A 27,511-nucleotide genomic window follows, 5' to 3' on the forward strand; every position below is an offset into this window, starting at 1 on the left:
GAGCCGCCATTTTACTCACCATAGGTAACATTAACTGCACAATTACATCATGCGATCACCAGAAAAAGTATGATAACTTTATTATTTTTCGTCTCCGGTCCAAAAGTAGGGTATCATTGAAGTCGTCTCAGTCCCCTCAGTTCAGATAGATACTCAAAGTCCCAAAATTCCATAGGTGGTTATCTATATAATAATTTCCCTAATTGTATTAATATTTTAAACCGTATGATTTTTGTATGTTTTTTAATTGGTTGATGATTGATTTTATCAACTAATTTGTTGATTGTTTGATTGTATTAACTTGATTCTTTAGATATTGAAAATTAAATAAAGAACATTATGTTAATTTAAACGTACAGAAACGTTGCTGTTGTTCCAGCAAAGATCTTATTTTCACTTTAGTGAGTGCCTAGTAGGTAATTTGCAGATTACCTAGATAATCTGCACATTACCTAAGTAATTTGAGAAATAGAAAAATTTTAGCAACTTTAACGGATCACCCTAGTTAATCTGCAGATTAGCTAGGTAATGTACACATTAATGACTTTCGAGCTTTAGTGGTAATACATCTACTCACGTCAGATGTATACCCAATTGCATGAAATATGGTTTGTTGTTGCTTTTATCTAGTTTATTTTCTGTCAATGTTTAACCATGGTTGAAGTAGTTAATCTAAGAAAGGTTAAATATTATAAACTTCATTCCTCTCCATAAGTCAGTGATTTCAAGGCATTATTTAAGTTTGAAGAAGAAAGTGTAAAATGGTTGGCACACAATTTTTTAGGAGTGATGACTGAATCATGCAGTGATGTACTAACTTCTTTATAAAAAATGAAAATATGTTTAAGATATTTAGCTGATCCTGGATTATAAAAAGGCATAATAGAAGAACTTGGTGTAGAGCAGTCAACAGTATCATGAACTGTGAGAAATGTTGTGGAGAAAAACTGAGAAATGTTGTGGCTGATCATTATATAAAATTTCCCACAACAGATCATTCTGTCATGGAAGCAAAACAGCTATGACAAAATAAATACAGCTTTCCAACTGCAACTGGTGTGATTGACTGCACTCAGATAGGAATAGAAAAGGAAAACCCATATTAAACATACAAGCTACTTGTGATGACAGATGCATGTTCACTAGCATTGATGTTAGTTGGATATTTACACTAATTAAAGGCCAACATGCATACAATTAATATGAATTGAATACAGCTAATAAAATAGAACATACAGATGAGATTAAACGTGTCATAACCTGCACACCAAGAACCTTTTATTCATTTACACTTGCTCCAAAGTATAAGGTAAAGTATTAGCACTTGCTCCAAAGTATAAGGTAATCATTATTCATACAAAACAGAGGAAATACTTTTTACTTCTACCTTATGCTTATTAGCATTTCCTTTGTTTTTATTCATATGGGCCAATATTTAATTTCTAATATAAAAAAGATGTTTATTCATTTGTTTTTGAGTTCTAAGTCTGATTTAAAGTATTTTGGAGTAAATCATTTTGATTTTGAAAATTAAATAAATGAATAAATTTATGAATAAAAAATATGAATAAATTACATGCTGTATATGTTAGCATATACAAGTACAACTTCATGATTTCTAGCTTAAAATTCTTGCAGTGTAAGTTGACCTCCTAACATACAGTAGACTAGAACTAAAATGTGGATATGATATACAATGGTTTATGTAAAAAGCACTATACCATTTTCATTAAGACACTACCCATAATACCTTTCAATATAAATAGCCCATATAGAAATGGATGTGAGCAACAGGATCTATGTAGGACACCAAGCAAGTGCTAAACAAACAGCACTTCCTTTCCAATGACAAGATAAAGTGCCCTTGAAACACTTTTTTGCAAAAATAAAATTATATACACTAATACCTCGACTTACGCAAACCCGAAGTTACATGATTTTCAAATCTTGTCAATTCGTCTTTTGTTTGAGCACCACACAACTCTTAATTACTCATTCTCCCCACACTATTGTTTGGCTTACGTGTTCGGACATGTCGCGCAGAATCGACATATAGCTACAATTTATTTTATGTTATTTATTTCTGTGTTTGTTATATTTATAAAGACTTGAGAGACTCTACTATGTCATCCAAATGAAGCAGAACTGATTCTTCTGCATCAAACAAAAAAAGAAAAACTTTATCTTTGAAATGTAAAGTTAACATTATTAAAGACTTCGATACAAAAATGAAAATTTGTGAATTGGCAAAGAAGTTTGATCTACCGGAATCGATGGTCAGAACAATTATAAAAGGTAAAGAAAAAATTCTCGAAGCTGTGAAAAATGCTCAATCTTTAAATTCAAGCATCATTCGTAAAACGTCACAGTATTATCGCTGAGATGGAAACAATGTTGAAATTATGGTGTGTGAGGGATGCAACAACGAGTGGGCCCACCAACAGCGAAAGGGGAAATTTGGAGAGACACATGGTGGATACGACCCGATCAGGGTGTGTACCTGGGATGAGAGATTTATCGGAGGGTGTGGGAGTTAGGGACAGAAGTGAAGGGGGGGAACGACGAAAGGAGCACAGTTGAACCGTTCTTCGCCCGCGCTTGACATCGTTGGCCATTAACTGTGTAACCAGCTGAATGAATAATAAAGTGTCATCCGTATTCTCATCTGTAGTCTCATCCTTTCGAGTTATTGTGCATAGACACGACATAAATTGGTGCCGTGACCAGGATTTGGCCAGAACCAACGCCAACAGGTACGCAATTCATTTGTTACTACCGTTATCCGATCCGTTGTCATCAGGGGCGTGCCGTGACATTTGATGATAGGGAAGCTGTGTTTCTATAAGAAGCCGGCTTCCAGGGGCAATCAGTTAATTCTTTCTTTAAATGTATTTTTAATAGATTATTCATCTGACGTACTTAATAAACAAGTTCATTACAATTACCTCTGTTATTAGATCCAATATATTCCATATGCCCTCTAAATGCCAATTCTCGCTTTGATAAAAACATATAACATCTATTTATTTAGATATAATATATCTATTACCCATAATTATCGCGTTACAATTTTCAATATTTATTTTATATTATTTACTAATGTTAAATTCTATTCCGCTTCGATTTCCAAATTGCTTCAAATACGAAAGAATCGACGATTTTTCGTGTCTTTTGCCAGCTAAATTGTCAAAGACATTCTTATTCCACACACTAATTTCACTCTGTAAATGCATTTTTATGCATTTACAGAGCCATTTTATCGTGAAAATATCGAACAAATTTTTTTATTGAAGCGTTTATATTTAACTTAGGCATTGGCCGTTCTCTTTTAATAATGTTTTCTTTTTCATTATATGATCTCGAGCCAAAACTTTTTTAAAATAAATTTTCAATATCGCAATTACATTCCGAATCGCTAGCCACGATATAAGGGCTAAAATTAAAAATAAAATTATAAAAACTTACTTGGTGAAATAAAATGTGTGGTGGATATACATACCTGGTACAAAATATTCTTCAATTGTATGAATATACTTTTAAAGAAAATTATAATTAAATATAACTTTGTAATGAAACGTACATGAAAATAACATAAAATATTCTTTACTCTTTAAATCTTAACCACTTAGTCAAATAGCTCCCTACGAGTGGAATCAGAGACGGTCCTGCTAGGTGTGCGGTGTGTACTGTACATGCACGCGGGCTGCCAAATCCCGAGGGTGCCGATACCCTCGGGATTTGGCAATGTCAAATGTTTCTTTTGTCGCATCACTAATATACCTCAAAAGACGCGACAGGGTTCTTGTAAATTTTAAACGTTTCTCACCATAGCTGTAAAAGTCTAAATGTTAAACTTAATAGATTGTCCGTCTTTTGTTTTCTAACTAATTCGTTTTAGGACCAGGTGTTGTCCACGGAAATTTCCAAAATTTACAACTTTTCGGTCACTCTCGTCGAACTGGAAAAATTTCTGTCTTTATTACATCTAATACAGTATTTCGAAGAAATCAGTCCCCACTGTACTCGGCTATAGATTGGTTCGGTTAAGCTTTTGTTTAAGTAATATTCCGGCTCTTTCATCAGGGTTTTGTTTATGTCCCCAATTCCCTAATCGCTTAATTATTTAACTACTTCTTAAGTAGAAATAAGTCGAAACCAGTTACTTTGTACTCGAATATTTGTAGTCTCGGGAAAAAGTGGAAAGACAAATTTTTATGACAAACGGATACATAAATCGTAAATTTAAGGAAAATAAATTCTAGAGCTTTTTCTGTACCTCGTGCATCTCTCTCATTCATTAAATTTAGTTGTAAATGATGCTGCCAAAGTAACAGTTAATTTTTTAACATTGTACAAGAATTGTACACGTTTTTTTCTACATCCCCTTAAAGATGGGATGTACGAAATCGTAATATCACTGGTTTAACATCGAAATCCGTGAGTAATATAAAATCGGAAAGCGGAATAAATATATCAAATATTTTAATGGATTTTTTTAACTCCTGTCAACTATACAGAACTATCGTAAAAACATACCAGTAAATTCTTATCGGTTGGGTTAAGTTATAAATCTACTCGTTATTCACGTAATCGAAATATCTAGTGGGCAGGCGGCTAACAGCCCAGAACCGGTCCTTGATAGAATTGGAATCTTTATATGTGTGCAGCTTTCACCCAAGGTCGTAGGCTTCCACCGGCTAAACCGGGTGAGGTTGGTGCTCTGTAAAGCGCATGCGCAAATCTGGCTTTTCGTAATCTGAAAATACAGGAGATTCCACTCCGCCACTAATATTCTAATATACAATAGCAATTTTTTTTTCCACGTGTAGTATAGAAATTTGTAATAAGATACGTAATGCGGTTATAATAAAATATTGTGCGATTATTTTCATATAATTAAAATTAATATTTATTTATTTTTTAGAGAATATGAGGGAAGCGGCGCTTCCACCGCTTCTAATGACGGCACACCACTGGTTGTCATCCCGCTCATCGTTACGGGCTTTCGCCACCATACTGCCCCGTGCGTTCATCCACCATATTGCCCATCTTCTCCGTCGTTCACAGAACTGATTTCGTTACCCCACCGTCACCGTCGACCAAAATATGACCAAGACATTTCCGAACGGAACGAATCCAAATTCCATCAAGGAATTGAGCAAGCTCTGATGTTGCCGCCATACCATAAGAACACCTGTGACGAAGACGATCGGCAAGATCAATGCCATTTCGGACTCGCCGCTGTCCGATGAAATCGAACTGTCCCGTGACATATTGAACAAATGGCTTAGGGAGCTAAAGATATTAGATGAAGCTATTCACGATAAACTCGAGGAGCGGAATACAAAACCGACGCTGCTGCCTGTGAAGAGAGGGAAGAATTTACCCGACTTGCCATGATTAGAGTCCAACGAGTCTTTAACCGTAGGAACGCCGTATCCGACCTCACCCCGGCAAGCCCCATCAGTCCAGACTTCCTGCCCTTTACCGGTCAACCACAGGCAACCATTCGCACCAGATTGCCTGCCTTGGTCCTTGAATCGTTTGAAGGAGAAATAGCTAAATGGCAATGCTTCTGGGAACAGTTTACAGCAGCCATTGATGAGGATCCAAATATACCGGACATTGAGAAGCATGTCTTCCTTCGGGGATATCTTCGAGGTGAGACTAAGCGTCTAGTAGATGGCATCGCCATAACTGCAGGGACATATGCGGAGACCAAGACACGACATAAATTGGTGCCGTATAATTCAGGCACACATCCACTACCTAGAGGGCTTACAACCCTCAATCTGTTCGACCGCCGCCGAATTGAACAAACTCTTCGTTGAGTGCAATAATAGAGTGCACATCCTGAAGGCCCTGGGAGAGCCCATTAGCCACTACGGATGCGTCCTAACTCCGAAAATCCTTCAGGCTTTCCCAGATTCCTTATGTGAGCGATGGCTCATTCATGCCCATCATAAGGGTAACAGTGAATCCGATCTGGAACTATTGCTGAAGTTTGTGGGAGAAAAAATAGACAGTATCACTACTGCTGCTACTATCCATGGAACACAGGACCAATTTCTGACAAGAGAAGAACCCCGAGCTACAGCAGCTGCTCTGGCAGTCCGGACGAGGAATAAGTCCACGGGAAGAAACACCAAAGGGAGAGGATCCTCATATCCCCAGTGTGCCTTCTGCAACAGTTTCCTCCACTTCAGTTCTGACTGCACACTCATAACAAATCCGAGAAAACATGCAGAGAAACTGCGTGAGACCAACTGTTGTTTTCTGTGCTTAGGACAAAACCATACCGCTCGCAATTGTCCCCGACGAGGAAAACTGGCATGTCAATGATGTGGACGCAATCATCATGTTTCGATATGTGAGGCAGACCCAACGCGGACTCACATGACAGTTGCAGCTAACAGACCGACACCACCTATGACCCAACCCACAACATCTGCTCCGGGGCTTGCTCCCTCAACTATTAGCACATCTTGAGCCACAGTGAGTAAAATCGATGTGCACTCAGACTTTACATATCTACAGACAGCTCGAGTTTGGGTTCATGGAGCAAAGGGCACCGCAAGATAAGTTAGATGCGTCTTAGATCCAGGAAGCCAAAGGAGTTTCGTTGGCACCCCCTCATTGACTCGCTAGAACTGGAGGTGACTGGATACGAACCATTGGCAATTCAAGCCTTTGAATCAGATGCTAGTACCTACACATCACGTTGTTGAGTGTGATTCGCTCTATCCAGCTGTGTCAGCAGATTTGCTACATCCTTAATAGCTGCAGAATCTTCAAATACGTACCTCCCTCATCCGACAGTATCACAGTTCACCTATCCCAACAGAGAGATGCCACCACTAGAACTTGCAGATCCACAGCAGGAGTCATGTGATTTACCCATTGAAATACTAATTGGATCCGACTTTTATTGACGATTTGTTAAAATGGAAAGCCCTATTCGCATAAATGACACCCTGACATTAGTCCCATCGCACTTTGGCTGGATTTCGAACAATAACCAGACTAATGTCTCGATTCACCCAGTCCAGGTTAATACTATTACAACTCCTTTGGACCCAATACTACGATCAATGTGGGATCTGGATACCCTTGGCATCCAAGAGTCGGAGGAGAAGTCATTGACCATCCATGATGCATATCTGCTCGACGGCTTCCGTCAATCTTTCTGGATCAAGGGAGGAAGGGCAGAGGTCTGTCTGCCCTGGAAGCAGAACATCCGCCTCACAGATACAAACCGCACAACTGCTCTGCGCCATTTTGAGACCCTATGTCATAGATTCAGCAAAGATATAGATTTTAGCAATATGTACACCCGCCACATGCTCAACTACTTCTCCAACGGTTATGTGGAATGAATTGACGAACAAGCAACATTACAACAGACCTACTACTTGCCACATCACGCAGCAATCTGTAGTAAACACAACATTTCCAAATGGCGTATCGTATTTGACACTTCTTCTCATGTGAAAGGACACCCTGCCCTCAATGATGCCTTGGAAGTAGGTTCCAACCTGATGCCAGACATCATAGCGACACTACTCTGCTTTCGTCTTCACAAAAGGGCATTAGTGGGAGACGGCAGTCAAGCCTTCCTCCAGCTAACCTTGCACCCCGATGACTGAGATGTCACCCGCTTCTTCTGGTTTAAGGTGGTCACTGACGAAAAGAGGCATCTCTGCACTACGAAGGAATTGGCTGTCTACCGGTTCCAACGTCTGCCTTTCGGACTAGCTTCCAGTCCATTTCTCCTGTCAGCCGCCCTCCAGGAACTTGCGGGCAGTTCCACAATCAGCCACCCCTCAGCTGCCCACATACTGGACAAAGGTCTATACATGGACGACTTTTCAGCAGGAGATGATACGGACCCCGCTGTCATACAAATATATCGGGAGTTACAGATATGATGGGTCAGATCCAGCTTCCAATGGCAAAATGGGCTACCAATTTGGAATTGCTGAAGAAGCTGTGAGAAGACACGAATATAGCATACGCCCAGAAAACATGAATTCTTAGAGTATACTGGGACACTGCAAAGGACGAATTTGCCATAGACTATAATGACGTCGTTTTGGATGCGGTGGAACTCCCCAGTACGAAACGTCTGCTACTTGCTGCAACATCCCATTTCTACAATCCTCTGGGATTATTCACACCCGTCTCCATTATGGGGAAAATCATTTTCCAAGACACTTGGCTCCATGGACTCCATTGGGATGAAGTCCTGCCAGCAGACATCTCAACTCATTGGAAACACTGGCTAGAAGACCTACAACATTTGTCATTTGTGTCCATACCAAGCTGGATCAAAATGACAAGACAACCTACATCTAACAAAAATCCATGTCTTCTGTGATGCTAGGGAGCGTGCCTATGGTGCTGTCATTTACATCCGTACCAATCTTCCATCAAACATTTTCACATGTCTTCTCTGCAGCAAAGGTCGTCTAGCCCCCATCAAAAGTGTTACCTTACCTCGGCTAGAACTGCTTGCAGCCTTGGTAGGTTGTCGCCTGCTAAAATATGTTACTACTGAAACCAACCTTCAAAGAGAGGGTGCTGTCCTTTGGAGTGATGCCAAGATGATCTTAGGTTGGATCCGTGGACACTCCAATCGATGGAAGACCTTTGTACAAAATCGAGTGACGGAGATTCAAAGCATCACCAACCCAAATCAATGGCGCCATTGTCCAGGCACAGACAATCCAGCTGACCACTTATCCTGAGGCCTAACGGTGGAACACCTACACAGTTGCACATCCTGGTGGCGCGGTCCCTAGTGGTTATCACAAACAGAAGAATACTGGCCGGCCAATGACCATCCGCCACTATCAGATTGCGCTGCAGAGGAACGCAAACATGTGGTCACCCTGCACACTGCAGCCCATATCGAATTGTTAGATATATCTCGCTTCAGTAGCTACATATGCCTCCTCTGAGTAACAGCCTGGATCCTCCGCTTCATTACACTTTGTAAAATTCACCCCCGGAATTACCACCTGAAAGGAGAATTCTCAGCAGACGAAGTAAGCTCAGTGAGAGACCACTGGATCAGATCAGTACAGAAGACATATTTCGCTAACGAGTTAATAGCACTCAACTCCAGTACACTAATATCAGAAAAATCACCCATTTACCACTTCCACCCATTCCTGTCCAATGGGATCCTAAGAGTAGGGGGCCGATTGCAATTTGCAGATGTCCGCGCTTCCACACAGCATCCAATTCTACTAGATGGCCGACACACCTTCACCCGTCTCCTCATCATGGACTGCCACTTACGCCTGGGGCATCTGGGCACTCGTGTAGTTCTTGCCAATCTGAGAGAAGAGTTCTGGATCCTGAGAGCTCGCCAAGTCATTAAGACCGTGCTGCATAGATGCCTACCGTGCCAACACCAAAGGAGTCAGCCTTACCAAGAAACCAAAGCCCCCTCCCTCCTGACCGTGTATTACCCTCTCTGCCTTTATTATCCTCTCTCAATCACAGGAATAGACTTTGCCCGCCCACTGTATATCCGAAAGGGTCAGTCGATAGAGAAGTTGTACATTACACTGTTTATCTGCGCCACAACAAGAGCTGTACATCTAGAGCTGTCTTCGAGCATGTCACCAGACAGTTTCCTCCTTTGTTTACAGTGCCTTGTAGGACAGCGAGGCCTCCCTCACAAGATTTACTCCGACAATTCCAAATCGTTCCACGCAGCCAACAAAGAACTACGGGATCTCTGGCAGTCACTCTCAGGTAAGCAGATTGCCTGCTACTCTGCTCACTATGGCATCCCTTGAGTCTTTAATGTGGAGAAGGCGGCTTGGTGAGGAGGATGGTGGGAGAGAATGGTGGAGAGCATGAAGAGATGCCTCTGCAAGATACTAGAGAAAAGCCTAGTAAACGCAGAACAAATGTCTACCGTACTCTCCAGGGTAGAAGCCGCCCTGAATAGCAGGCCTTTGGTACACAATTATGACACCGAGGAGCCAGAAGCCCTCACCCCCTCTCACTTCTTGATAGGGAAAAGAATATCTGACCTACCAGAGCCTGATAATCATACCCCAATTCATGACCTCGTGAGACAGTGGCGTCACCAACAGCTTCTGGAGATGATGGCAAAAGGAATACTTGCTTGACCTACAAAGCTTTCATCATGTTCATAGGGTCAGGAAGAAACTGCCACCACCCCATGAAGGAGCTCTTGTTCTTCTTAGGGAGGACTCATTGCCTAGACAGATGTGGAGGACAGCAATAATCAAAGAGCTGATTGCCGGCCACGATGGTTGCGTGCGGACATGCAGTCTGAGGCTCCCTGATTGGAAGCGCATCAGCCGCCCCATCCAATTGGACTTCCCATTGGAAGCAGAGGACCAAGGTGGGGAGGATGTGAGGGATACAACAATGAGTGGGCCCACCAACAGCGAAAGGGGAAATTTGGAGAGACATGTGGTGGATACGACCCGATCAGAGTGTGTACCCGGGGTGAGAGATTTATCGGAGGGTGTGGGAGTTAGGGACGAAGGAGGAGGGGGAATTGACGAAAGGAGCGCAGTTGAACTGTTCTACGCCCGCGCTTGACATCGTTGACCGTTAACTGTGTAACCAGCTGAACGAATAATAAAGTGTCATCCATATTCTCATCCTTTCGGGTTATTGTGCATAGACATGACATGGTGTGATAATCAAGTAAACATGAAAAATTGTATAATAATATAATTTGTTATACATATGTATTATCTAAGGTTTTGTTTAACATTTTTTTCTCAATTATTGTTTTATTTAGTCTCTGGCCCCAATTAAAAGTTATTTGTATGTATTTATATGCAAAATTATACCCCGACTTACGTGGTTATGCTCAGTCCCACCTATCGCATAAGTTCGGGGTATTACTGTATATATAAAATTTTTATTTTATAAAATTAAAAACAAAATTTTTATATAAAAAAATTGTGTAATTTTTAGGTAAAAATAAAAGACAAACTTATTGGCCAACTCAATATATTAAATAATTTTGCCAAACAAGATATGGAAATATAAAAAATGGCAACTAATTGAAGTTATAGTAAGAGGTGTACAGTAATTGTTAAGAGTGCTAATCCACTCTGTGGTAAAGGTTTGCATTTTATATGGGCCCACCATATAAATCATCCACTAGTTTTGGAAATATTTTTTTTAGGTTAGAAATTCAACATATATGCCAGCACTTATAGTAACTGCTTCTAAAATTTTGACAAATCAAACAATAAAATTAATCAAAACTTCAATAATTTCTTCTGTCATGTTAGTCAGAAATAAATAAATCCTTATATAACTTCATCTTTTTTAATAGTTTTCTTAACTGTAACATAATTACCTTGAACATCAAAGAATATATCCAATATAAATGCATTCCTTTTTAAGGTACTGTGAAATGTAAAGTACAAGTACAAATGCAGAAAAAGATAAATATGAGATACTTGAAAAATTTTACTTGAGATTTAATTATAAGAGATTATCATTAACATTTAGCAAAGCAGAATTATTGAAATACAGTAATACCCCAAACTTACGCAATAGGTGGGACCAAGCGATAACCGCGTAAGTCGAATTTGCGTAAGTCGGGGTATAATTTCGCAATTTGTGTAAAATCCAAGTCAGATGTATGTAAGCTAATAAATGTTCTTGTTAATCTTATCTCGTCTTTTGATTCGTTCACGGTTACAAGAAATCACCACATAGAGTCTCTCGAGTTTCCATAGAAATAAATAATACAAAATAAATTGTAGCTATGCGTCGATTCTGCGTGGCACGTCCGAACATGTAAGCTAAACAATAGTGTGAGGGAACTGAGTAATCAAGAGTTGCGTGGCGCTCAAACAAGACGAATCGATGAGATTTGAAAATTGCGTAACTCTGGGTTCGTGTAAGTCGGGGTAGCGTAAGTCGAGGTATTACTGTAATCAAAATATTCTTTGTAAAATCAACAACAGGCTAAGAAAAAAATATCAAAATTGTGGCACCGAACCTGGCCGTTCAAATCTTAAACATCTTTACCTTAGCCATCAACGCACCTATAAACAAGAGATCAAAGAAGCAAAAATCCAATCCTGGAGACAGTTTTGCACGGTCGCCTCAGCCAATCCCTGGGGCTACCTTACGAAGCTCTGCACAAACAGACTCAGGAAAACACAGATCCTAGTTAACAAAAATGCCGAGTCTACAAGCAGCAATTACTTTGATACACTTGAAAACCAAATGAATTCTTTCTGCATCAGTGACAGCCTGGACAACGATTCCCCCTGGCATCACCATATTCGAAATGAAATGCATGCCCCAATCCACACTGATAACTCCCCAAATTTCGACCATCATGAAATCAATCAAGCCTTTATGAGCTTGAGCAATAATAAAGCGCCGGGCATTGATGGCATTAATAGTAAACTGGGAAAGGCCATTTGGAAACTGATCCCTGGGCAAATTACCAACATGTACAACAGCTGTCTCCAAACCGCTACCTTCCCAGCTAAATGGAAAATAGCCAAAATCATTCCTGTCCCAAAACCCGGGAGGCCCAACGAAGCCAGGCCAATTTCGCTACTCCCTGTCTTTGGGAAAGTCTTGGAGCGGCTCATTACTAATTGACTAACTTGGCACATAGAATCGAACTTCATTCTCAGTGAAGCACAGTACGGCTTCCGCCGGCAACGTTCCTCCTGCGATGCAGTCCACCATGCCACCGAGAACATCAAACGCCTTCTAGACACCTATAAATACGTTTTGGCCGCCAGTCTAGACATTTCCAAAGCGTTTGACTCAGCCTGGTGGCCCCTCATCCTCTTCCAATTAAAGCAAATCAACTGTCCTGCTAATCTCTATTACCTACTCAAAGACTACTTACATGAACGGAAGGCCTACCTCCAACAAAGAACACAACACACAGAAAGGAACATTGTCCGTGGGTGCCCACAGGGTTCGGTCTGCGGACCGCTCCTGTGGAACCTCCTTTTTGACACTTTTCTACAGGAAAACTTCGGACAGGACAATATCACAGCATATGCTGATGATGTCCTTATCCTAATAGGAGGAAATTCTCGAGCGGCTCTAGAAAAAAGGGGTAACGAGACTCTAGCCAAGATCCATGAGTGGGGTACAAAGCGTAAGATTCAATTCAACCCCAATAAGACAAAGTGTGTGGTCTTTAATAAGCCCGGTGGACCTAACCTGTACCTTCGTACTCCTACAATACGCATGAACAACCACTCAATTAAAGTGGAAAAAACCATAAAATATCTTGGCGTATGGCTGGACCATCGATTGAGTTGGGATGATCACATTAAATACACTGCCAACAGAACCAACATGATCTTCCAGGCGTTCTCTCAGATAGCCCGCAGGAAATGGGGCCTAAACTCCAATGCAATGAGTATCATCTATGACTATATATACACGCCTATCATTACATATGCGTGTGGCAGTTGGGGCTGGGTGGCCAAGAAGATGCATTCCCACAGGAAGCTAATATCTTCTCAACGAAAAGGTCTCATACATATCTCTAGAGCATATCGTACCACACCAAACAGTAGTTTACAAGTTATCACTAAGAAACCACCTATAACAGATATTATCAACGCTAAGTATGAGCTCTGGAGACTCAAGACGGGTCACAGCATCAGCACCATCAACTATGACATACCAGCCACAAGTTACGAAAAAATGAGCCCAGTTGCTGACCTTACCGCTCCCTACATCAACGATCATATCAGCACAAATCCTCCTACCGAACCTGACCTGAAAATCTACACCGACGGCTCTGGGATTAACGACAACATAGGCTGCGCCTTCGCCGCCTACAAAAATAATCAGGAAATTTATCATCAAGGATTTCGGCTAGATAGCCTTTGCACGGTTTTCCAAGCCGAGCTAAAGGCAGTCCACATGGCCATAAACTGGGCCGAAGAAAATCACAATCAACAGAGCATCTCAATCTATACAGACTGTCAGTCTGCTATTGACCTCATCAACAGTAACAAGCCTCATCCTATTGCCACCGCAATTAAGAAATCTGCTCTTAACTCGAACAACCACTACTTTATTAGCTGGACCTGCGGACACCAAGGAACCATCGGAAATGAACGTGCAGACCAACTAGCTAAGACTGCCGCCAACGATAACTCCCTCCAGCCTATATATTGCAAGCTGAGTCTTCCTAAAATCAAAAAAATCCTCTATAACGATCTACTACTACGATGGCAGAATTCCTGGTGCCACAACCATAGCAACTCCACCTTCAACTTTATTCCAGACATCCTCAAGCACCATAACTGTAACAAGCATTGGTACCCCATCGATCCAGACATCACCCGATTCATCAGTGGCCATGGCAAGTTCTCCAGCTTCCTGCACAGGTTTGCTAATAAACGCACCCCTCTCTGCGCCATCTGCGGGGAGGTTGATGGCCCAGACCACTACTTATACAGATGTGTTGGCCTCGAACAAGAAAGGCTCGCTATTGAGCTTGCCGCCAAGAATTTGAACATACCATGGCCCTGTCAGCAGCATGAGCTTATCAACAACAAAGAACTGTTTTTGCTTCTACAAAACCTTGTACACAGCCATGCTCTGATCGCCACTACTACTACGAGGGACTAACCACGTTTTCCTATCCTACCATTTGTTGTTGTGATGTTCTTCCTTTTTGTTTATAATAAGCTGCTTTATTTAATTACTATACAACTTGTCCTTTTTAACGTGTAACACGTGCAATATATTGTATATATCCTGTATTTACTTTAATGTAAATGTTACATCAATCTGTTTCATATATTGTATTATAAATATCGAATTGTATTATAAATATTGTATCTGTATATACTCACCGATTTACTCTTACTATTGTAACTATGCACTGTATTACTTTAATATTTTAATATTTGATCAATTATTATAACCATTTATGTACACATCTTACCAATTTAATGTTATTGTATTTCTCTGTATCGAATCCCGGCAATGCTATGCGGTACTGGGAATGTACTATTTATAGTATCTAATAAACGATATTGATTGATTGATTGTAATCAAAATCTGTTAATCAAACATTTTATCCTACTGCTGAAAAATTTTTTAAATATTGAATGTTTGAATCTAATCTAACAAATGGAAACTTTTCTCTAAATAAATTTTTTAGAATTGTGAAAATTGTTGGAAAAGATACTTTTTTATTTCCAATGTAACATAACAACAGACACTAGTGAAGTAATTTTCACTAATTTTTATTGTTTAATTCTTGAAAATTGTATGATAAATTTTTATTTTTCAGGTATCAAATTATTTATCTTCAGATAATAATCAGGAATCAATCATTATAATTAGATTATACAATATAATATTTGCTTAAGTCATCATAATGATAATATACTTCAAATGTTATTTCATAATTATATTTAATAAGCTTAAAAATTAACAATAATTCAATTTCTAATTTGTATTACAATTATTTGAGATCATTAGATAAATCTGATATTTAGTGATCTCAGATTTAGTTTAAGAATTCCAAAGTTACTTTTTTTAATTCTACAAAATTATTTCCAGTTTGATGCTCAAAAGCCTCAAATATTCTAGAATTGAAAAACAAATGTATGCTGTGATTTTTATACACATATATAGAATTATTATTAATTATATCAAACAATCATATTACCTAGCTTTCATATAAATGTAAAGATCAGAATTTTTAAAGTGTTATTATGAAATATATTTTTGAAATCTATAAATTACAGCACCTTATTACAAAAATTATAACAAGTAACCAATCTTAATTCAGGAACTGCTTGTTTTTTATTGATAAAAAACGTACACTATGCCATAGACTGCATTAATTAACAGCAAAAATTTCCTTGAATATGTGAAGAAAACTGTTAGGCAAATCAAATGATAAAAAAAGCATTTAAGCTTTTGAATTATGTTTGAATACTAATTGGTATTTGAGTAATTTGGCATTCTAAGAACATTAATTATTTGAGAAAAAGTTGTTCCTTTATATATACTGATAATGGTCAAAAAATGTTTTATCAGTAAAAAACAAGAAGTTCCTGAATTAAGAGCAGTTACTTGTTATAATTTGAAATATTTTTGAATAAACATATCAAAATTTTATTTTTAATATGGTTATTTAAAATTTTAATTATATTTAATAATAATAATAATTCTTTAGAAAGTGCAAGAGTATTTTACAAGAGAAATAACTTGCATATTTTATTTTGCAAGTTATATCTTTTGTTAAAGCTCAACTATTATTATTTGCCTAAATTGATATTACAATTATTTTAAAATTATAAATGTTTTTCATTATTACCTGTTTCATTGGTATCTGTTTCCTTAGTACGACAAGTTAAATAGCGATCATTCATAAGATACTGTCTTCTCTTCTTCCTCCATCTTTTTGCAGGATAAGTATATAGCTGTCCATCATTCATTCCTGGCATTCTTTGCCACTTTTGCATCCATAGAGCACAGTCACTCTGAGCAACACCTGTTTGTGCATCTAAAAATGGTAATCTCATTTTCCTTTCTACACGAAGACGAGTATTATAACTAGCAGAATTTTCAATGGCATCTTTATAAAATGGATCACTGAGAATGCTGTAACAAAAACTTTTATGTAATATTGGAATTTTTAAAATATGGCACATTATAAACTATTGTCTGATCAATTTATACAATATATATACAAATTTTATTCATTAAAACATTTAACACTTATATATTAACTATTGTTCTACACTTTCTGAATTAATCCAAATTGGAAATATGTGATTTTTAGGCTAAAATTAATATTGGGTATTTGGAATAATGCTTAATTGTTCTTAATTACAGAAAAACAATACAAATACCATGAAATAGGTAATGTTTAGTAGTTCTGTCCTATATTAAAATAACTTTCCATTTTAATTTTATATCATAATATTGTCTTGAAAGGCATTTTAAATGTTAAAAAGGAATTTAAATTCATTACTAACAAAATTCACTTAGACTCATGTTCAGTAGTATAGCTGAAAATAAGTGTTAATGCATGAAATACTATATGATCTATACATGATGACCGCTGATCATTGGTTTAGACTACAAATGTAAGATGACATTGATTGTAAACCATCTATCTGGAAAGTTCTGAGAATACTGTTCTAAAATATCCAAAAGTAAATAAAAAGACTTAATCAAGTACAAAACGACTACTAATCCAAACACTGCATTGAGTAACAACAATTCACAAAACCTTTTTATAACAGTGTTGTGTCCTATAACAATCTTCACAAACATTTTCGACCTCCACCGAGGTCTGCTTCAGGTGGTGACTAAATGGTGTCTCCTCTTGACCATTGGAACAATAACGCCCAAGATGTCATTGACCATCCCCCACACCGCAGTGGCAGCCCCCTGCCTATGCTGGACGGCGGCCACCAACCTGTTAAGAATGATAGACACATGGTCGTCCGGTTCAACCAGCATTTAGACCCCCTATATAGGGAGATTGCTTGCTGTAATCAAACAAAGATCGCGTACAGGAGAACCGGTACTATTTATGACCTGCCATGCAATGCCAAGGACACGATAAATCTTAACAGGGCCCCAGGGTATACTCCATTCCCATCAGGGACGATAGATTCCATAGAGACTTAGTTTACATTGGCTCCACCATCTGCTCAACACAAAAACGATTACGTGAGTATTAAAAATAACAGGCACACCAGTGTCTTGTCGGCCTACATTATCGACCCTGAAATTCAGGTGGACTTCCAAACACCAAAGTAATCAGATAGGCGTTTTCGTATTGATCACATTCATCACCTGGAGGCCTGGGAGATTTATAAAGCCAACATTGGGGGCACCTGCATCAACTTTAAAGATGGTGAAACAATCGTGCAGGCGTGGAGATACTTATTTGAAGAATTTGAACTGGGACAAGCGGAGGGGTGAAACACGATACGCGCATTATTTTCATCTCGGGCATCATCGTTCTAATGGTCAAGGGGAGACACCATTTAGTCACCACCTGAAGCAGACCTCGGTGGAGGTCGAAAACATTTGTGAAGATTGTTATAGGACACAACACTGTTACAAAAAGATTTTGTGGATTATTGTTAAAGACTTAATCATTATGATGTTCTACATAGTTGCCCCTCTTCTCAATGTGACATTGATAATGTTCATGTAACTCAACCACTGAAAGCTGATTGAAAATTCTTTTGTAATTCTCTTCAATTCTCATGTTGCATTGCTTGAATGTTTTATAAATCATTGCACTGTTTACCCTTCATGTGCATCTTGAACTGTGGAAAGAGAAAAGTCACATGGCACAAGATATGGTGAATAAACAAGCATGGGGACTTGTTTTTGAGCTAAAAACTGTAGATTCCAAAGGGCTGGCACATTGTCATGAGGCAGAAAATAAATCTTTTGCTTCCTGTTTTTTGAGGTGAACATACTGAATCCTGTTGCAAAGACATTCTAGCACATTCAGGCAAAAAGTTACAGTGGTATCTACTGGGATAAATTTTTATATGGACAAGACCACCAATCTCGAAAAATGTGATGAGCATCACCTTTATTTTGGATTTGATCCTTCAAACTTTGCTTGGTCTTGGCTCACCAGTATGCAACCACTCAGAACTTTGCCTTTTTGTTGTAGGTTCATATTGGTAGCACCAGGATTCTTTGTTAATAATGATTTTTTGTAGGTAAGAATCTTTAGCTTCTACCATTCCAATGAAGTCACAGCAGACATTCATGCACTGTTCCTTTTGCTTTTGAATCAAACTAAGTGGACACTTTGCACACCTTTCTTTTCTTCAATGTGTCTCAAATAATTTTGTGCACAACTGTCTTACTAATGTGATTTTCTTCACAATCATTCTGTGTATCAAATAATGATTGGCAAGCAAATCACAAATCTTCCCAATGTTTACATCGATCAACTTGTGGCTGGATGTCCTGCCCTTGCATCATCTTCAAGTAATTTCCTCCCTTCTTGAATTATCTCCATATACAATTTTCATAGCATGTAAACATTTAGGTCAATAAGGAGTGTACTAGAGTAGTTTGTATATAGTGACTTTGTAGCCTGGGTCAGTGCTAATTAATAAAAACAATCTATATATTTAAAAGCAAACAAAATCACTTAGTTCACACACTTCCCATTGATCAAATTTAGCAAATGAGGTCTCATATTAAATTTCATGACTTCTAGATGTGTAGAAAACAATAAAAATTTGAACATATTCCAGCTTGATCAAATAAATTCTGATTTTAGTGAGTTTTGATTAGTCACATGACAAGTAGTATTATCAACTGGTCTATTATTACACTCCTCAAAAGTAAAATTGCAATACCATGAAAGAATGTGCATAGCCATACACGACAGAGGTGACAAAGACTTGCAAATCATTAAGTTTGTGTATGCATAAGGTCATATGGTATCCAGTTTTGAGTTAAAAAGATCAGCAGCAGGATCAGCATGTAAATGCTATCAGCAACAGCCCGTGGTAGCCAAACTTATAAAGATGCATAAAAAATGCCTTAGAGACAATAGTGAGCTGAAGACCGCCAATTAATGGCTTGGGAACGAAATTGTATCCCAAAGCTGCATGACTTCAGTCCATCAACGAACATAGTTGCATGTTGGACATGATGTGAGTACCATTCAGTTATGTGTAATATGATGGATGCAGAAACATCTGTGAACATGCCAAAGAGGGAGTGTCTTGCATTGGTGCACAGACCAGCATATTTGCTGAATGGCCCTTTGGGATACATTCACCAGTGCATGTGACATCCAAAGTTGCATGGTGCAGTCAATGGGTGCATCTGTGTTCACCCAAACCATTCACATGTTGCATGAAGTCAGGCTGCATGCATGGCAACCAGTAATGGGGTACCATTAACCAGTTAACAAGGAGCTGGATGTCTGACATGTCATCATCATTGCAACTGGACCACTGAATAGCATCAGGTATTGTTTATGGATGAATCCCACTTCTGTCTGTGGAGAAATGACAGCTGTAAACAGATGTGGCAGTATCCAGGGAAATGCTATGTACAGTACCAGTCCTTGGGGACAGGGCTGTCTGCTGATTGAACATGATGTCTGGTGTGAGCCAGTGTGACACCAGGCATCATGTTTAATCAGCAGACAGCCCTGGTGCACATTTCCAGTACTCTGACAGCAGACCAGTATGTCACAAATTACGAGGGTCTGTGGTTCAGCCACTGGTGCAGGCTGCACCTGACAGGTTCCAGCAAGACAATGTCTGACTGCACATCGCATGGCAAACTCTCACCAGTCTGAATGGAATTCACATCCTTCCCTGGCCAGCAGAATCTCTCTCCCATAGAACACCAACATGTCCTTGTCTGAAATGAGGTGTACCGGAGCTACCACCACATAATGTAGATGACATGCACACCACGGTGGACACAGCTTGGCAAGGGATACCTCAGGCAACCATTAATTGTCTCATTGATAGTATGCCTTGCCATATAATAGGAGCCATATTTATTACTGAATAAACAGGTGTCTGTTGCATATCTTTGTTTGTTCTTTTAATCATTTGCATATGTCTCTCACCTCAACCAGTCCTGCAATGTGCATGTGGCTACATGCATTCCTTTGCAGTGTTGTGATTTTACTTTTGAGGAGTGTATTTGTATATTTCATAAAAATATAAAGCTTCAAATACATATGTAATGTTTATACAGTAAACCTGTTCAAAATGGAACCCCTACCAAATTAGAAAAAATATTCAGTACCATGTGAGTCCAGTTTACACATGTTTTACTGTATTTATAAAAATTTACATTTGTAGTGTTGAATTTATTACATGTTTTACTTTATATATCTGATATTAAATTTATTTTGTTCATTAAAGTTTGCTTAACTATTGAATAAAACATTAGAGGTAACAAGTTGAACCAACTATTGAATAACTGAAATTGAATATTGAAAGGAGGAAATATAGTGTTGAGAATAAAGACAGAGATTTGCTCCTCTCACCTTCCATGTACAGGAAGTGCAAGGTGAGAGAATGATAAGAGGCATAAGAAAAACAGATAATAAAGGATAGCTAGTAATAACTTGTTATAATCTAATCTATTAATCAATTAGGAATAACCTAAAACATTATAGAAAGGATTCTTAAGACAGACATAAATAAAAGTCAGGACTGCTGTGAGCCATGTAAACCGATGCAAGAAATTTTCTTTCTTGAATTGTTATATGTATATCCAAATAATTAACTTGTAAATCACTAATTTGATCTTCATTTAAAGTTAGGCTAACTGTATTTTGATTATTTTCTTGATTAAAGGAAGATATACTTGATCTTCTTAAGTAGGAATGAGCAACCTTTTTCTATGTAAGGGCTGCATTTCAAAACTCTTGAATTGACATGGGCAGCATACAAGAGAAAAGAGAAAAAAAATGTTGGTAAATCACAATTATTTATTTATATATAATTATAAATTATCATAAGTATACTTAATTTAGCTTCTGAAACCGATGTAAATGTAATATATCGGAAATATTTGGTTAAATATTAATCACTGCTAGTTTTAAATTAGTTTCAATGTGTCTGTTACCTGGTTTCTTGTTTTAATTTTTACTAAATTCATTGCAGAAAAACTATTCACATACATAAGTTGTAGAAAATAACGTTTTAATTTTTGCCACATACTTCCTTAAGCTGGGAAATTGATATATTTATTCATATTTTATGCTAAGTGGGCTGCAAAAAATATTGCGTGCTGGAGGTTGCCCATCCTGTTCTAAAGGATGAGCAAATCATTGGCATATCTAATGCTCATTTTCAAGAGTTCTATTAAACGTACCATAACTTTGGGGGATAACCTACAGAAAACTGTGAGAATAAAAATAAAGCTTTTGTATAACCTGCTTTACCATTAGCCATTCAAAACAAGATAACTATAAGATACCAGTATGCAGTTTAAAGTTGCTAAGCATTAAAGTATTGCTTTTTGTTTCATTTCTTACCTGAATTATCCAAAAGACTAGAAATTCTATGCTTCCAGATTATATGCTATATATAATTAAATTAAAATCTATAACAATATCCAACTTCAAAATAATTTTTTGATTTGTAAATTCAGGAGATTGATTAAAATATATTTAAAAAGATATATTTATATATATAATTTTAAAAAACTTTAAAAAAGAACTTATCAGTCAATAAAATCAGAATTTTCACTAATTGTGGTTTTATTTATTTTCCATGCTTAAATGTTATGTTATCAGTGAAAGCAAGTTCCAAAATAATTACAATACGTGGATTTTAGTATGTAAAAAATGTTTATCTAATTAATGTTGGAATTTGATCTGATGCAGATTTTGAGTAAGATTGAAAACATTTGTCAAATTTTACATTTTTATTAAAATATTTACTGGAATTGCAAGGGTTTTTGTTAAGTGGTATATCATAGTTATAGTTTGATTATTAGAAGACAGTTTGTTGAAATCTATAGACGGATGCATGAATTACTGACTTGTTTTTCATATCAGAGATGGAAAGAGAAAATAATGAATCATAAATAAATATTCTTCATTGTAGAGCTAGATCCAGAAGGACAAAGCACACAGTTTGCCCCTTCTAGATTAGGTTCTCAAAGATAAAAATTTGATTCTGCATTGATAAAGGTCATAAATTTGAATGGCTACTTCTAAGGAAGAAATGGCATAAAATATAACTTAAAGTATAGTTTCAACAAATTTAAAAAACATATACAAACAGAAACAGATTAAAATTCGACAATCAGATCAACAAACACCAATAAAACAATGATAACCAAACACTGTGAAAGATGGAACAAAGAAAAAAATCAATCTAACAGATGAGTCAAAATATTTAACAAAATGCACAAAAAAAAACACTTGAATTCTAATAGGCCTTTATTTTTCAGGAACTATAGCTTCTATAGATAGAATATTTTCACTTATGAATTTCCTGTGGTCAAAAGAGTTGAAATTAAATATTGAAGACAACAATGCTAATAGTAAAGCAAAGCTATGACTTAAATGCAAAAAGTTCTACAATACAAATCTGTGACCAGATCTTAAACAAAATGAGTTCATATGTGAATTGCTTTTCGTCCTTATGTTACAATATACGACAATGAACACTAAGTGTGTGATGAGCCTCCATAGAAACAAAAATATATGACTATGAGCACTAGCTCATAGTCATATAAAATAAGTTTATCTAAAAAGCAATGCTTGATTTGATTTTAGGAAACCTTCTACATCAATCTATTAAATTTTATACAATATTGTAATGAAAATATCATTATTTTGTTATTAGATTTTCAAAAAATCTTTTAGAGAAATTTACATATTCTTTTTTATGCCACGAAATCAATATCTATAATAATGTATTAACAATTGTTAATAATGCCCATATACATTTCTTGACAAAATGTGTATTTATTATTTCCTGTTTTGGTATCAAGAAATTATGGTCAGCCTACTTATTAGTTAAGTTCATTGAAACAAATTTTAAGTTCAGTAGAACCTCGATTATCCAGATTGTTCAAAATAAACAAAAATTTTACGAATTTGCTGATTTGCACTTGGCGAATTACGACACTGTTTATGTACGTGATGGAATGCATAACTTTTTTTTGTTTCAACAGCGTCTCATCCAGCACAGTGGTCGTAAACTCTTAAATATATTTTACGTAGTAATAAAAATATAACTTGACATACGTNAAATTGTGTAATTTTTAGGTAAAAATAAAAGACAAACTTATTGGCCAACTCAATATATTAAATAATTTTGCCAAACAAGATATGGAAATATAAAAAATGGCAACTAATTGAAGTTATAGTAAGAGGTGTACAGTAATTGTTAAGAGTGCTAATCCACTCTGTGGTAAAGGTTTGCATTTTATATGGGCCCACCATATAAATCATCCACTAGTTTTGGAAATATTTTTTTTAGGTTAGAAATTCAACATATATGCCAGCACTTATAGTAACTGCTTCTAAAATTTTGACAAATCAAACAATAAAATTAATCAAAACTTCAATAATTTCTTCTGTCATGTTAGTCAGAAATAAATAAATCCTTATATAACTTCATCTTTTTTAATAGTTTTCTTAACTGTAACATAATTACCTTGAACATCAAAGAATATATCCAATATAAATGCATTCCTTTTTAAGGTACTGTGAAATGTAAAGTACAAGTACAAATGCAGAAAAAGATAAATATGAGATACTTGAAAAATTTTACTTGAGATTTAATTATAAGAGATTATCATTAACATTTAGCAAAGCAGAATTATTGAAATACAGTAATACCCCAAACTTACGCAATAGGTGGGACCAAGCGATAACCGCGTAAGTCGAATTTGCGTAAGTCGGGGTATAATTTCGCAATTTGTGTAAAATCCAAGTCAGATGTATGTAAGCTAATAAATGTTCTTGTTAATCTTATCTCGTCTTTTGATTCGTTCACGGTTACAAGAAATCACCACATAGAGTCTCTCGAGTTTCCATAGAAATAAATAATACAAAATAAATTGTAGCTATGCGTCGATTCTGCGTGGCACGTCCGAACATGTAAGCTAAACAATAGTGTGAGGGAACTGAGTAATCAAGAGTTGCGTGGCGCTCAAACAAGACGAATCGATGAGATTTGAAAATTGCGTAACTCTGGGTTCGTGTAAGTCGGGGTAGCGTAAGTCGAGGTATTACTGTAATCAAAATATTCTTTGTAAAATCAACAACAGGCTAAGAAAAAAATATCAAAATTGTGGCACCGAACCTGGCCGTTCAAATCTTAAACATCTTTACCTTAGCCATCAACGCACCTATAAACAAGAGATCAAAGAAGCAAAAATCCAATCCTGGAGACAGTTTTGCACGGTCGCCTCAGCCAATCCCTGGGGCTACCTTACGAAGCTCTGCACAAACAGACTCAGGAAAACACAGATCCTAGTTAACAAAAATGCCGAGTCTACAAGCAGCAATTACTTTGATACACTTGAAAACCAAATGAATTCTTTCTGCATCAGTGACAGCCTGGACAACGATTCCCCCTGGCATCACCATATTCGAAATGAAATGCATGCCCCAATCCACACTGATAACTCCCCAAATTTCGACCATCATGAAATCAATCAAGCCTTTATGAGCTTGAGCAATAATAAAGCGCCGGGCATTGATGGCATTAATAGTAAACTGGGAAAGGCCATTTGGAAACTGATCCCTGGGCAAATTACCAACATGTACAACAGCTGTCTCCAAACCGCTACCTTCCCAGCTAAATGGAAAATAGCCAAAATCATTCCTGTCCCAAAACCCGGGAGGCCCAACGAAGCCAGGCCAATTTCGCTACTCCCTGTCTTTGGGAAAGTCTTGGAGCGGCTCATTACTAATTGACTAACTTGGCACATAGAATCGAACTTCATTCTCAGTGAAGCACAGTACGGCTTCCGCCGGCAACGTTCCTCCTGCGATGCAGTCCACCATGCCACCGAGAACATCAAACGCCTTCTAGACACCTATAAATACGTTTTGGCCGCCAGTCTAGACATTTCCAAAGCGTTTGACTCAGCCTGGTGGCCCCTCATCCTCTTCCAATTAAAGCAAATCAACTGTCCTGCTAATCTCTATTACCTACTCATAGACTACTTACATGAACGGAAGGCCTACCTCCAACAAAGAACACAACACACAGAAAGGAACATTGTCCGTGGGTGCCCACAGGGTTCGGTCTGCGGACCGCTCCTGTGGAACCTCCTTTTTGACACTTTTCTACAGGAAAACTTCGGACAGGACAATATCACAGCATATGCTGATGATGTCCTTATCCTAATAGGAGGAAATTCTCGAGCGGCTCTAGAAAAAAGGGGTAACGAGACTCTAGCCAAGATCCATGAGTGGGGTACAAAGCGTAAGATTCAATTCAACCCCAATAAGACAAAGTGTGTGGTCTTTAATAAGCCCGGTGGACCTAACCTGTACCTTCGTACTCCTACAATACGCATGAACAACCACTCAATTAAAGTGGAAAAAACCATAAAATATCTTGGCATATGGCTGGACCATCAACTGAGTTGGGACGATCACATTAAATACTCTGCCAACAGAACCAACATGATCTTCCAGGCGTTCTCTCAGATAGCCCGCAGGAAATGGGGCCTAAACTCCAATGCAATGAGTATCATCTATGACTATATATACACGCCTATCATTACATATGCGTGTGGCAGTTGGGGCTGGGCGGCCAAAAAGGTGCATTCCCACAGGAAGCTAATATCTTCTCAACGAAAAGGTCTCATACATATCTCTAGAGCATATCGTACCACACCAAACAGTAGTTTACAAGTTATCACTAAGAAACCACCTATAACAGATATTATCAACGCTAAGTATGAGCTCTGGAGACTCAAGACGGGTCACAGCATCAGCACCATCAACTATGACATACCAGCCACAAGTTACGAAAAAATGAGCCCAGTTGCTGACCTTACCGCTCCCTACATCAACGATCATATCAGCACAAATCCTCCTACCGAACCTGACCTGAAAATCTACACCGACGGCTCTGGGATTAACGACAACATAGGCTGCGCCTTCGCCGCCTACAAAAATAATCAGGAAATTTATCATCAAGGATTTCGGCTGGATAGCCTTTGCACGGTTTTCCAAGCCGAGCTAAAGGCAGTCCACATGGCCATAAACTGGGCCGAAGAAAATCACAATCAACAGAGCATCTCAATCTATACAGACTGCCAGTCTGCTATTGACCTCATCAACAGTAACAAGCCTCATCCTATTGCCACCGCAATTAAGAAATCTGCTCTTAACTCGAACAACCACTACTTTATTAGCTGGACCTGCGGACACCAAGGAACCATCGGAAATGAACGTGCAGACCAACTAGCTAAGACTGCCGCCAACGATAACTCCCTCCAGCCTATATATTGCAAGCTGAGTCTTCCTAAAATCAAAAAAATCCTCTATAACGATCTACTACTACGATGGCAGAATTCCTGGTGCCACAACCATAGCAACTCCACCTTCAACTTTATTCCAGACATCCTCAAGCACCATAACTGTAACAAGCATTGGTACCCCATCGATCCAGACATCACCCGATTCATCAGTGGCCACGGCAAGTTCTCCAGCTTCCTGCATAGGTTTGCTAATAAACGCACCCCTCTCTGCGCCATCTGCGGGGAGGTTGATGGCCCAGACCACTACTTATACAGATGTGTTGGCCTCGAACAAGAAAGGCTCGCTATTGAGCTTGCCGCCAAGAATTTGAACATACCATGGCCCTGTCAGCAGCATGAGCTTATCAACAACAAAGAACTGTTTTTGCTTCTACAAAACCTTGTACACAACCATGCTCTGATCGCCACTACTACTACGAGGGACTAACCACGTTTTCCTATCCTACCATTTGTTGTTGTGATGTTCTTCCTTTTTGTTTATAATAAGCTG

At 38.0% G+C, this 27,511-nt stretch overlaps 1 protein-coding gene across 6 annotated transcripts in view; it reads right to left on the reverse strand.

Moving 5' to 3' along the window:
- LOC111625251 (zinc finger protein ubi-d4-like) overlaps positions 1–27,511 on the reverse strand; it is a 53,504-nt gene that overhangs the window by 14,162 nt on the left and 11,831 nt on the right. For all 6 annotated transcript variants that reach the window (XR_002756698.1, XR_002756697.1, XM_023368348.1 and 3 more), the window contains exon 2: positions 16,346–16,632. Coding sequence is in view for 4 of the 6 variants with exons in the window: in XM_023368348.1 (XP_023224116.1) it covers positions 16,346–16,632 (287 nt within the window). In the remaining 2 variants the exon portion in view is untranslated. The remainder of the gene's footprint in view (positions 1–16,345; positions 16,633–27,511) is intronic.

Source organism: Centruroides sculpturatus, unplaced genomic scaffold, assembly GCF_000671375.1.
Source record: "Centruroides sculpturatus isolate CEXI.00-Female unplaced genomic scaffold, Cexi_2.0 scaffold393, whole genome shotgun sequence".
NCBI lineage: Eukaryota > Metazoa > Arthropoda > Arachnida > Scorpiones > Buthidae > Centruroides > Centruroides sculpturatus.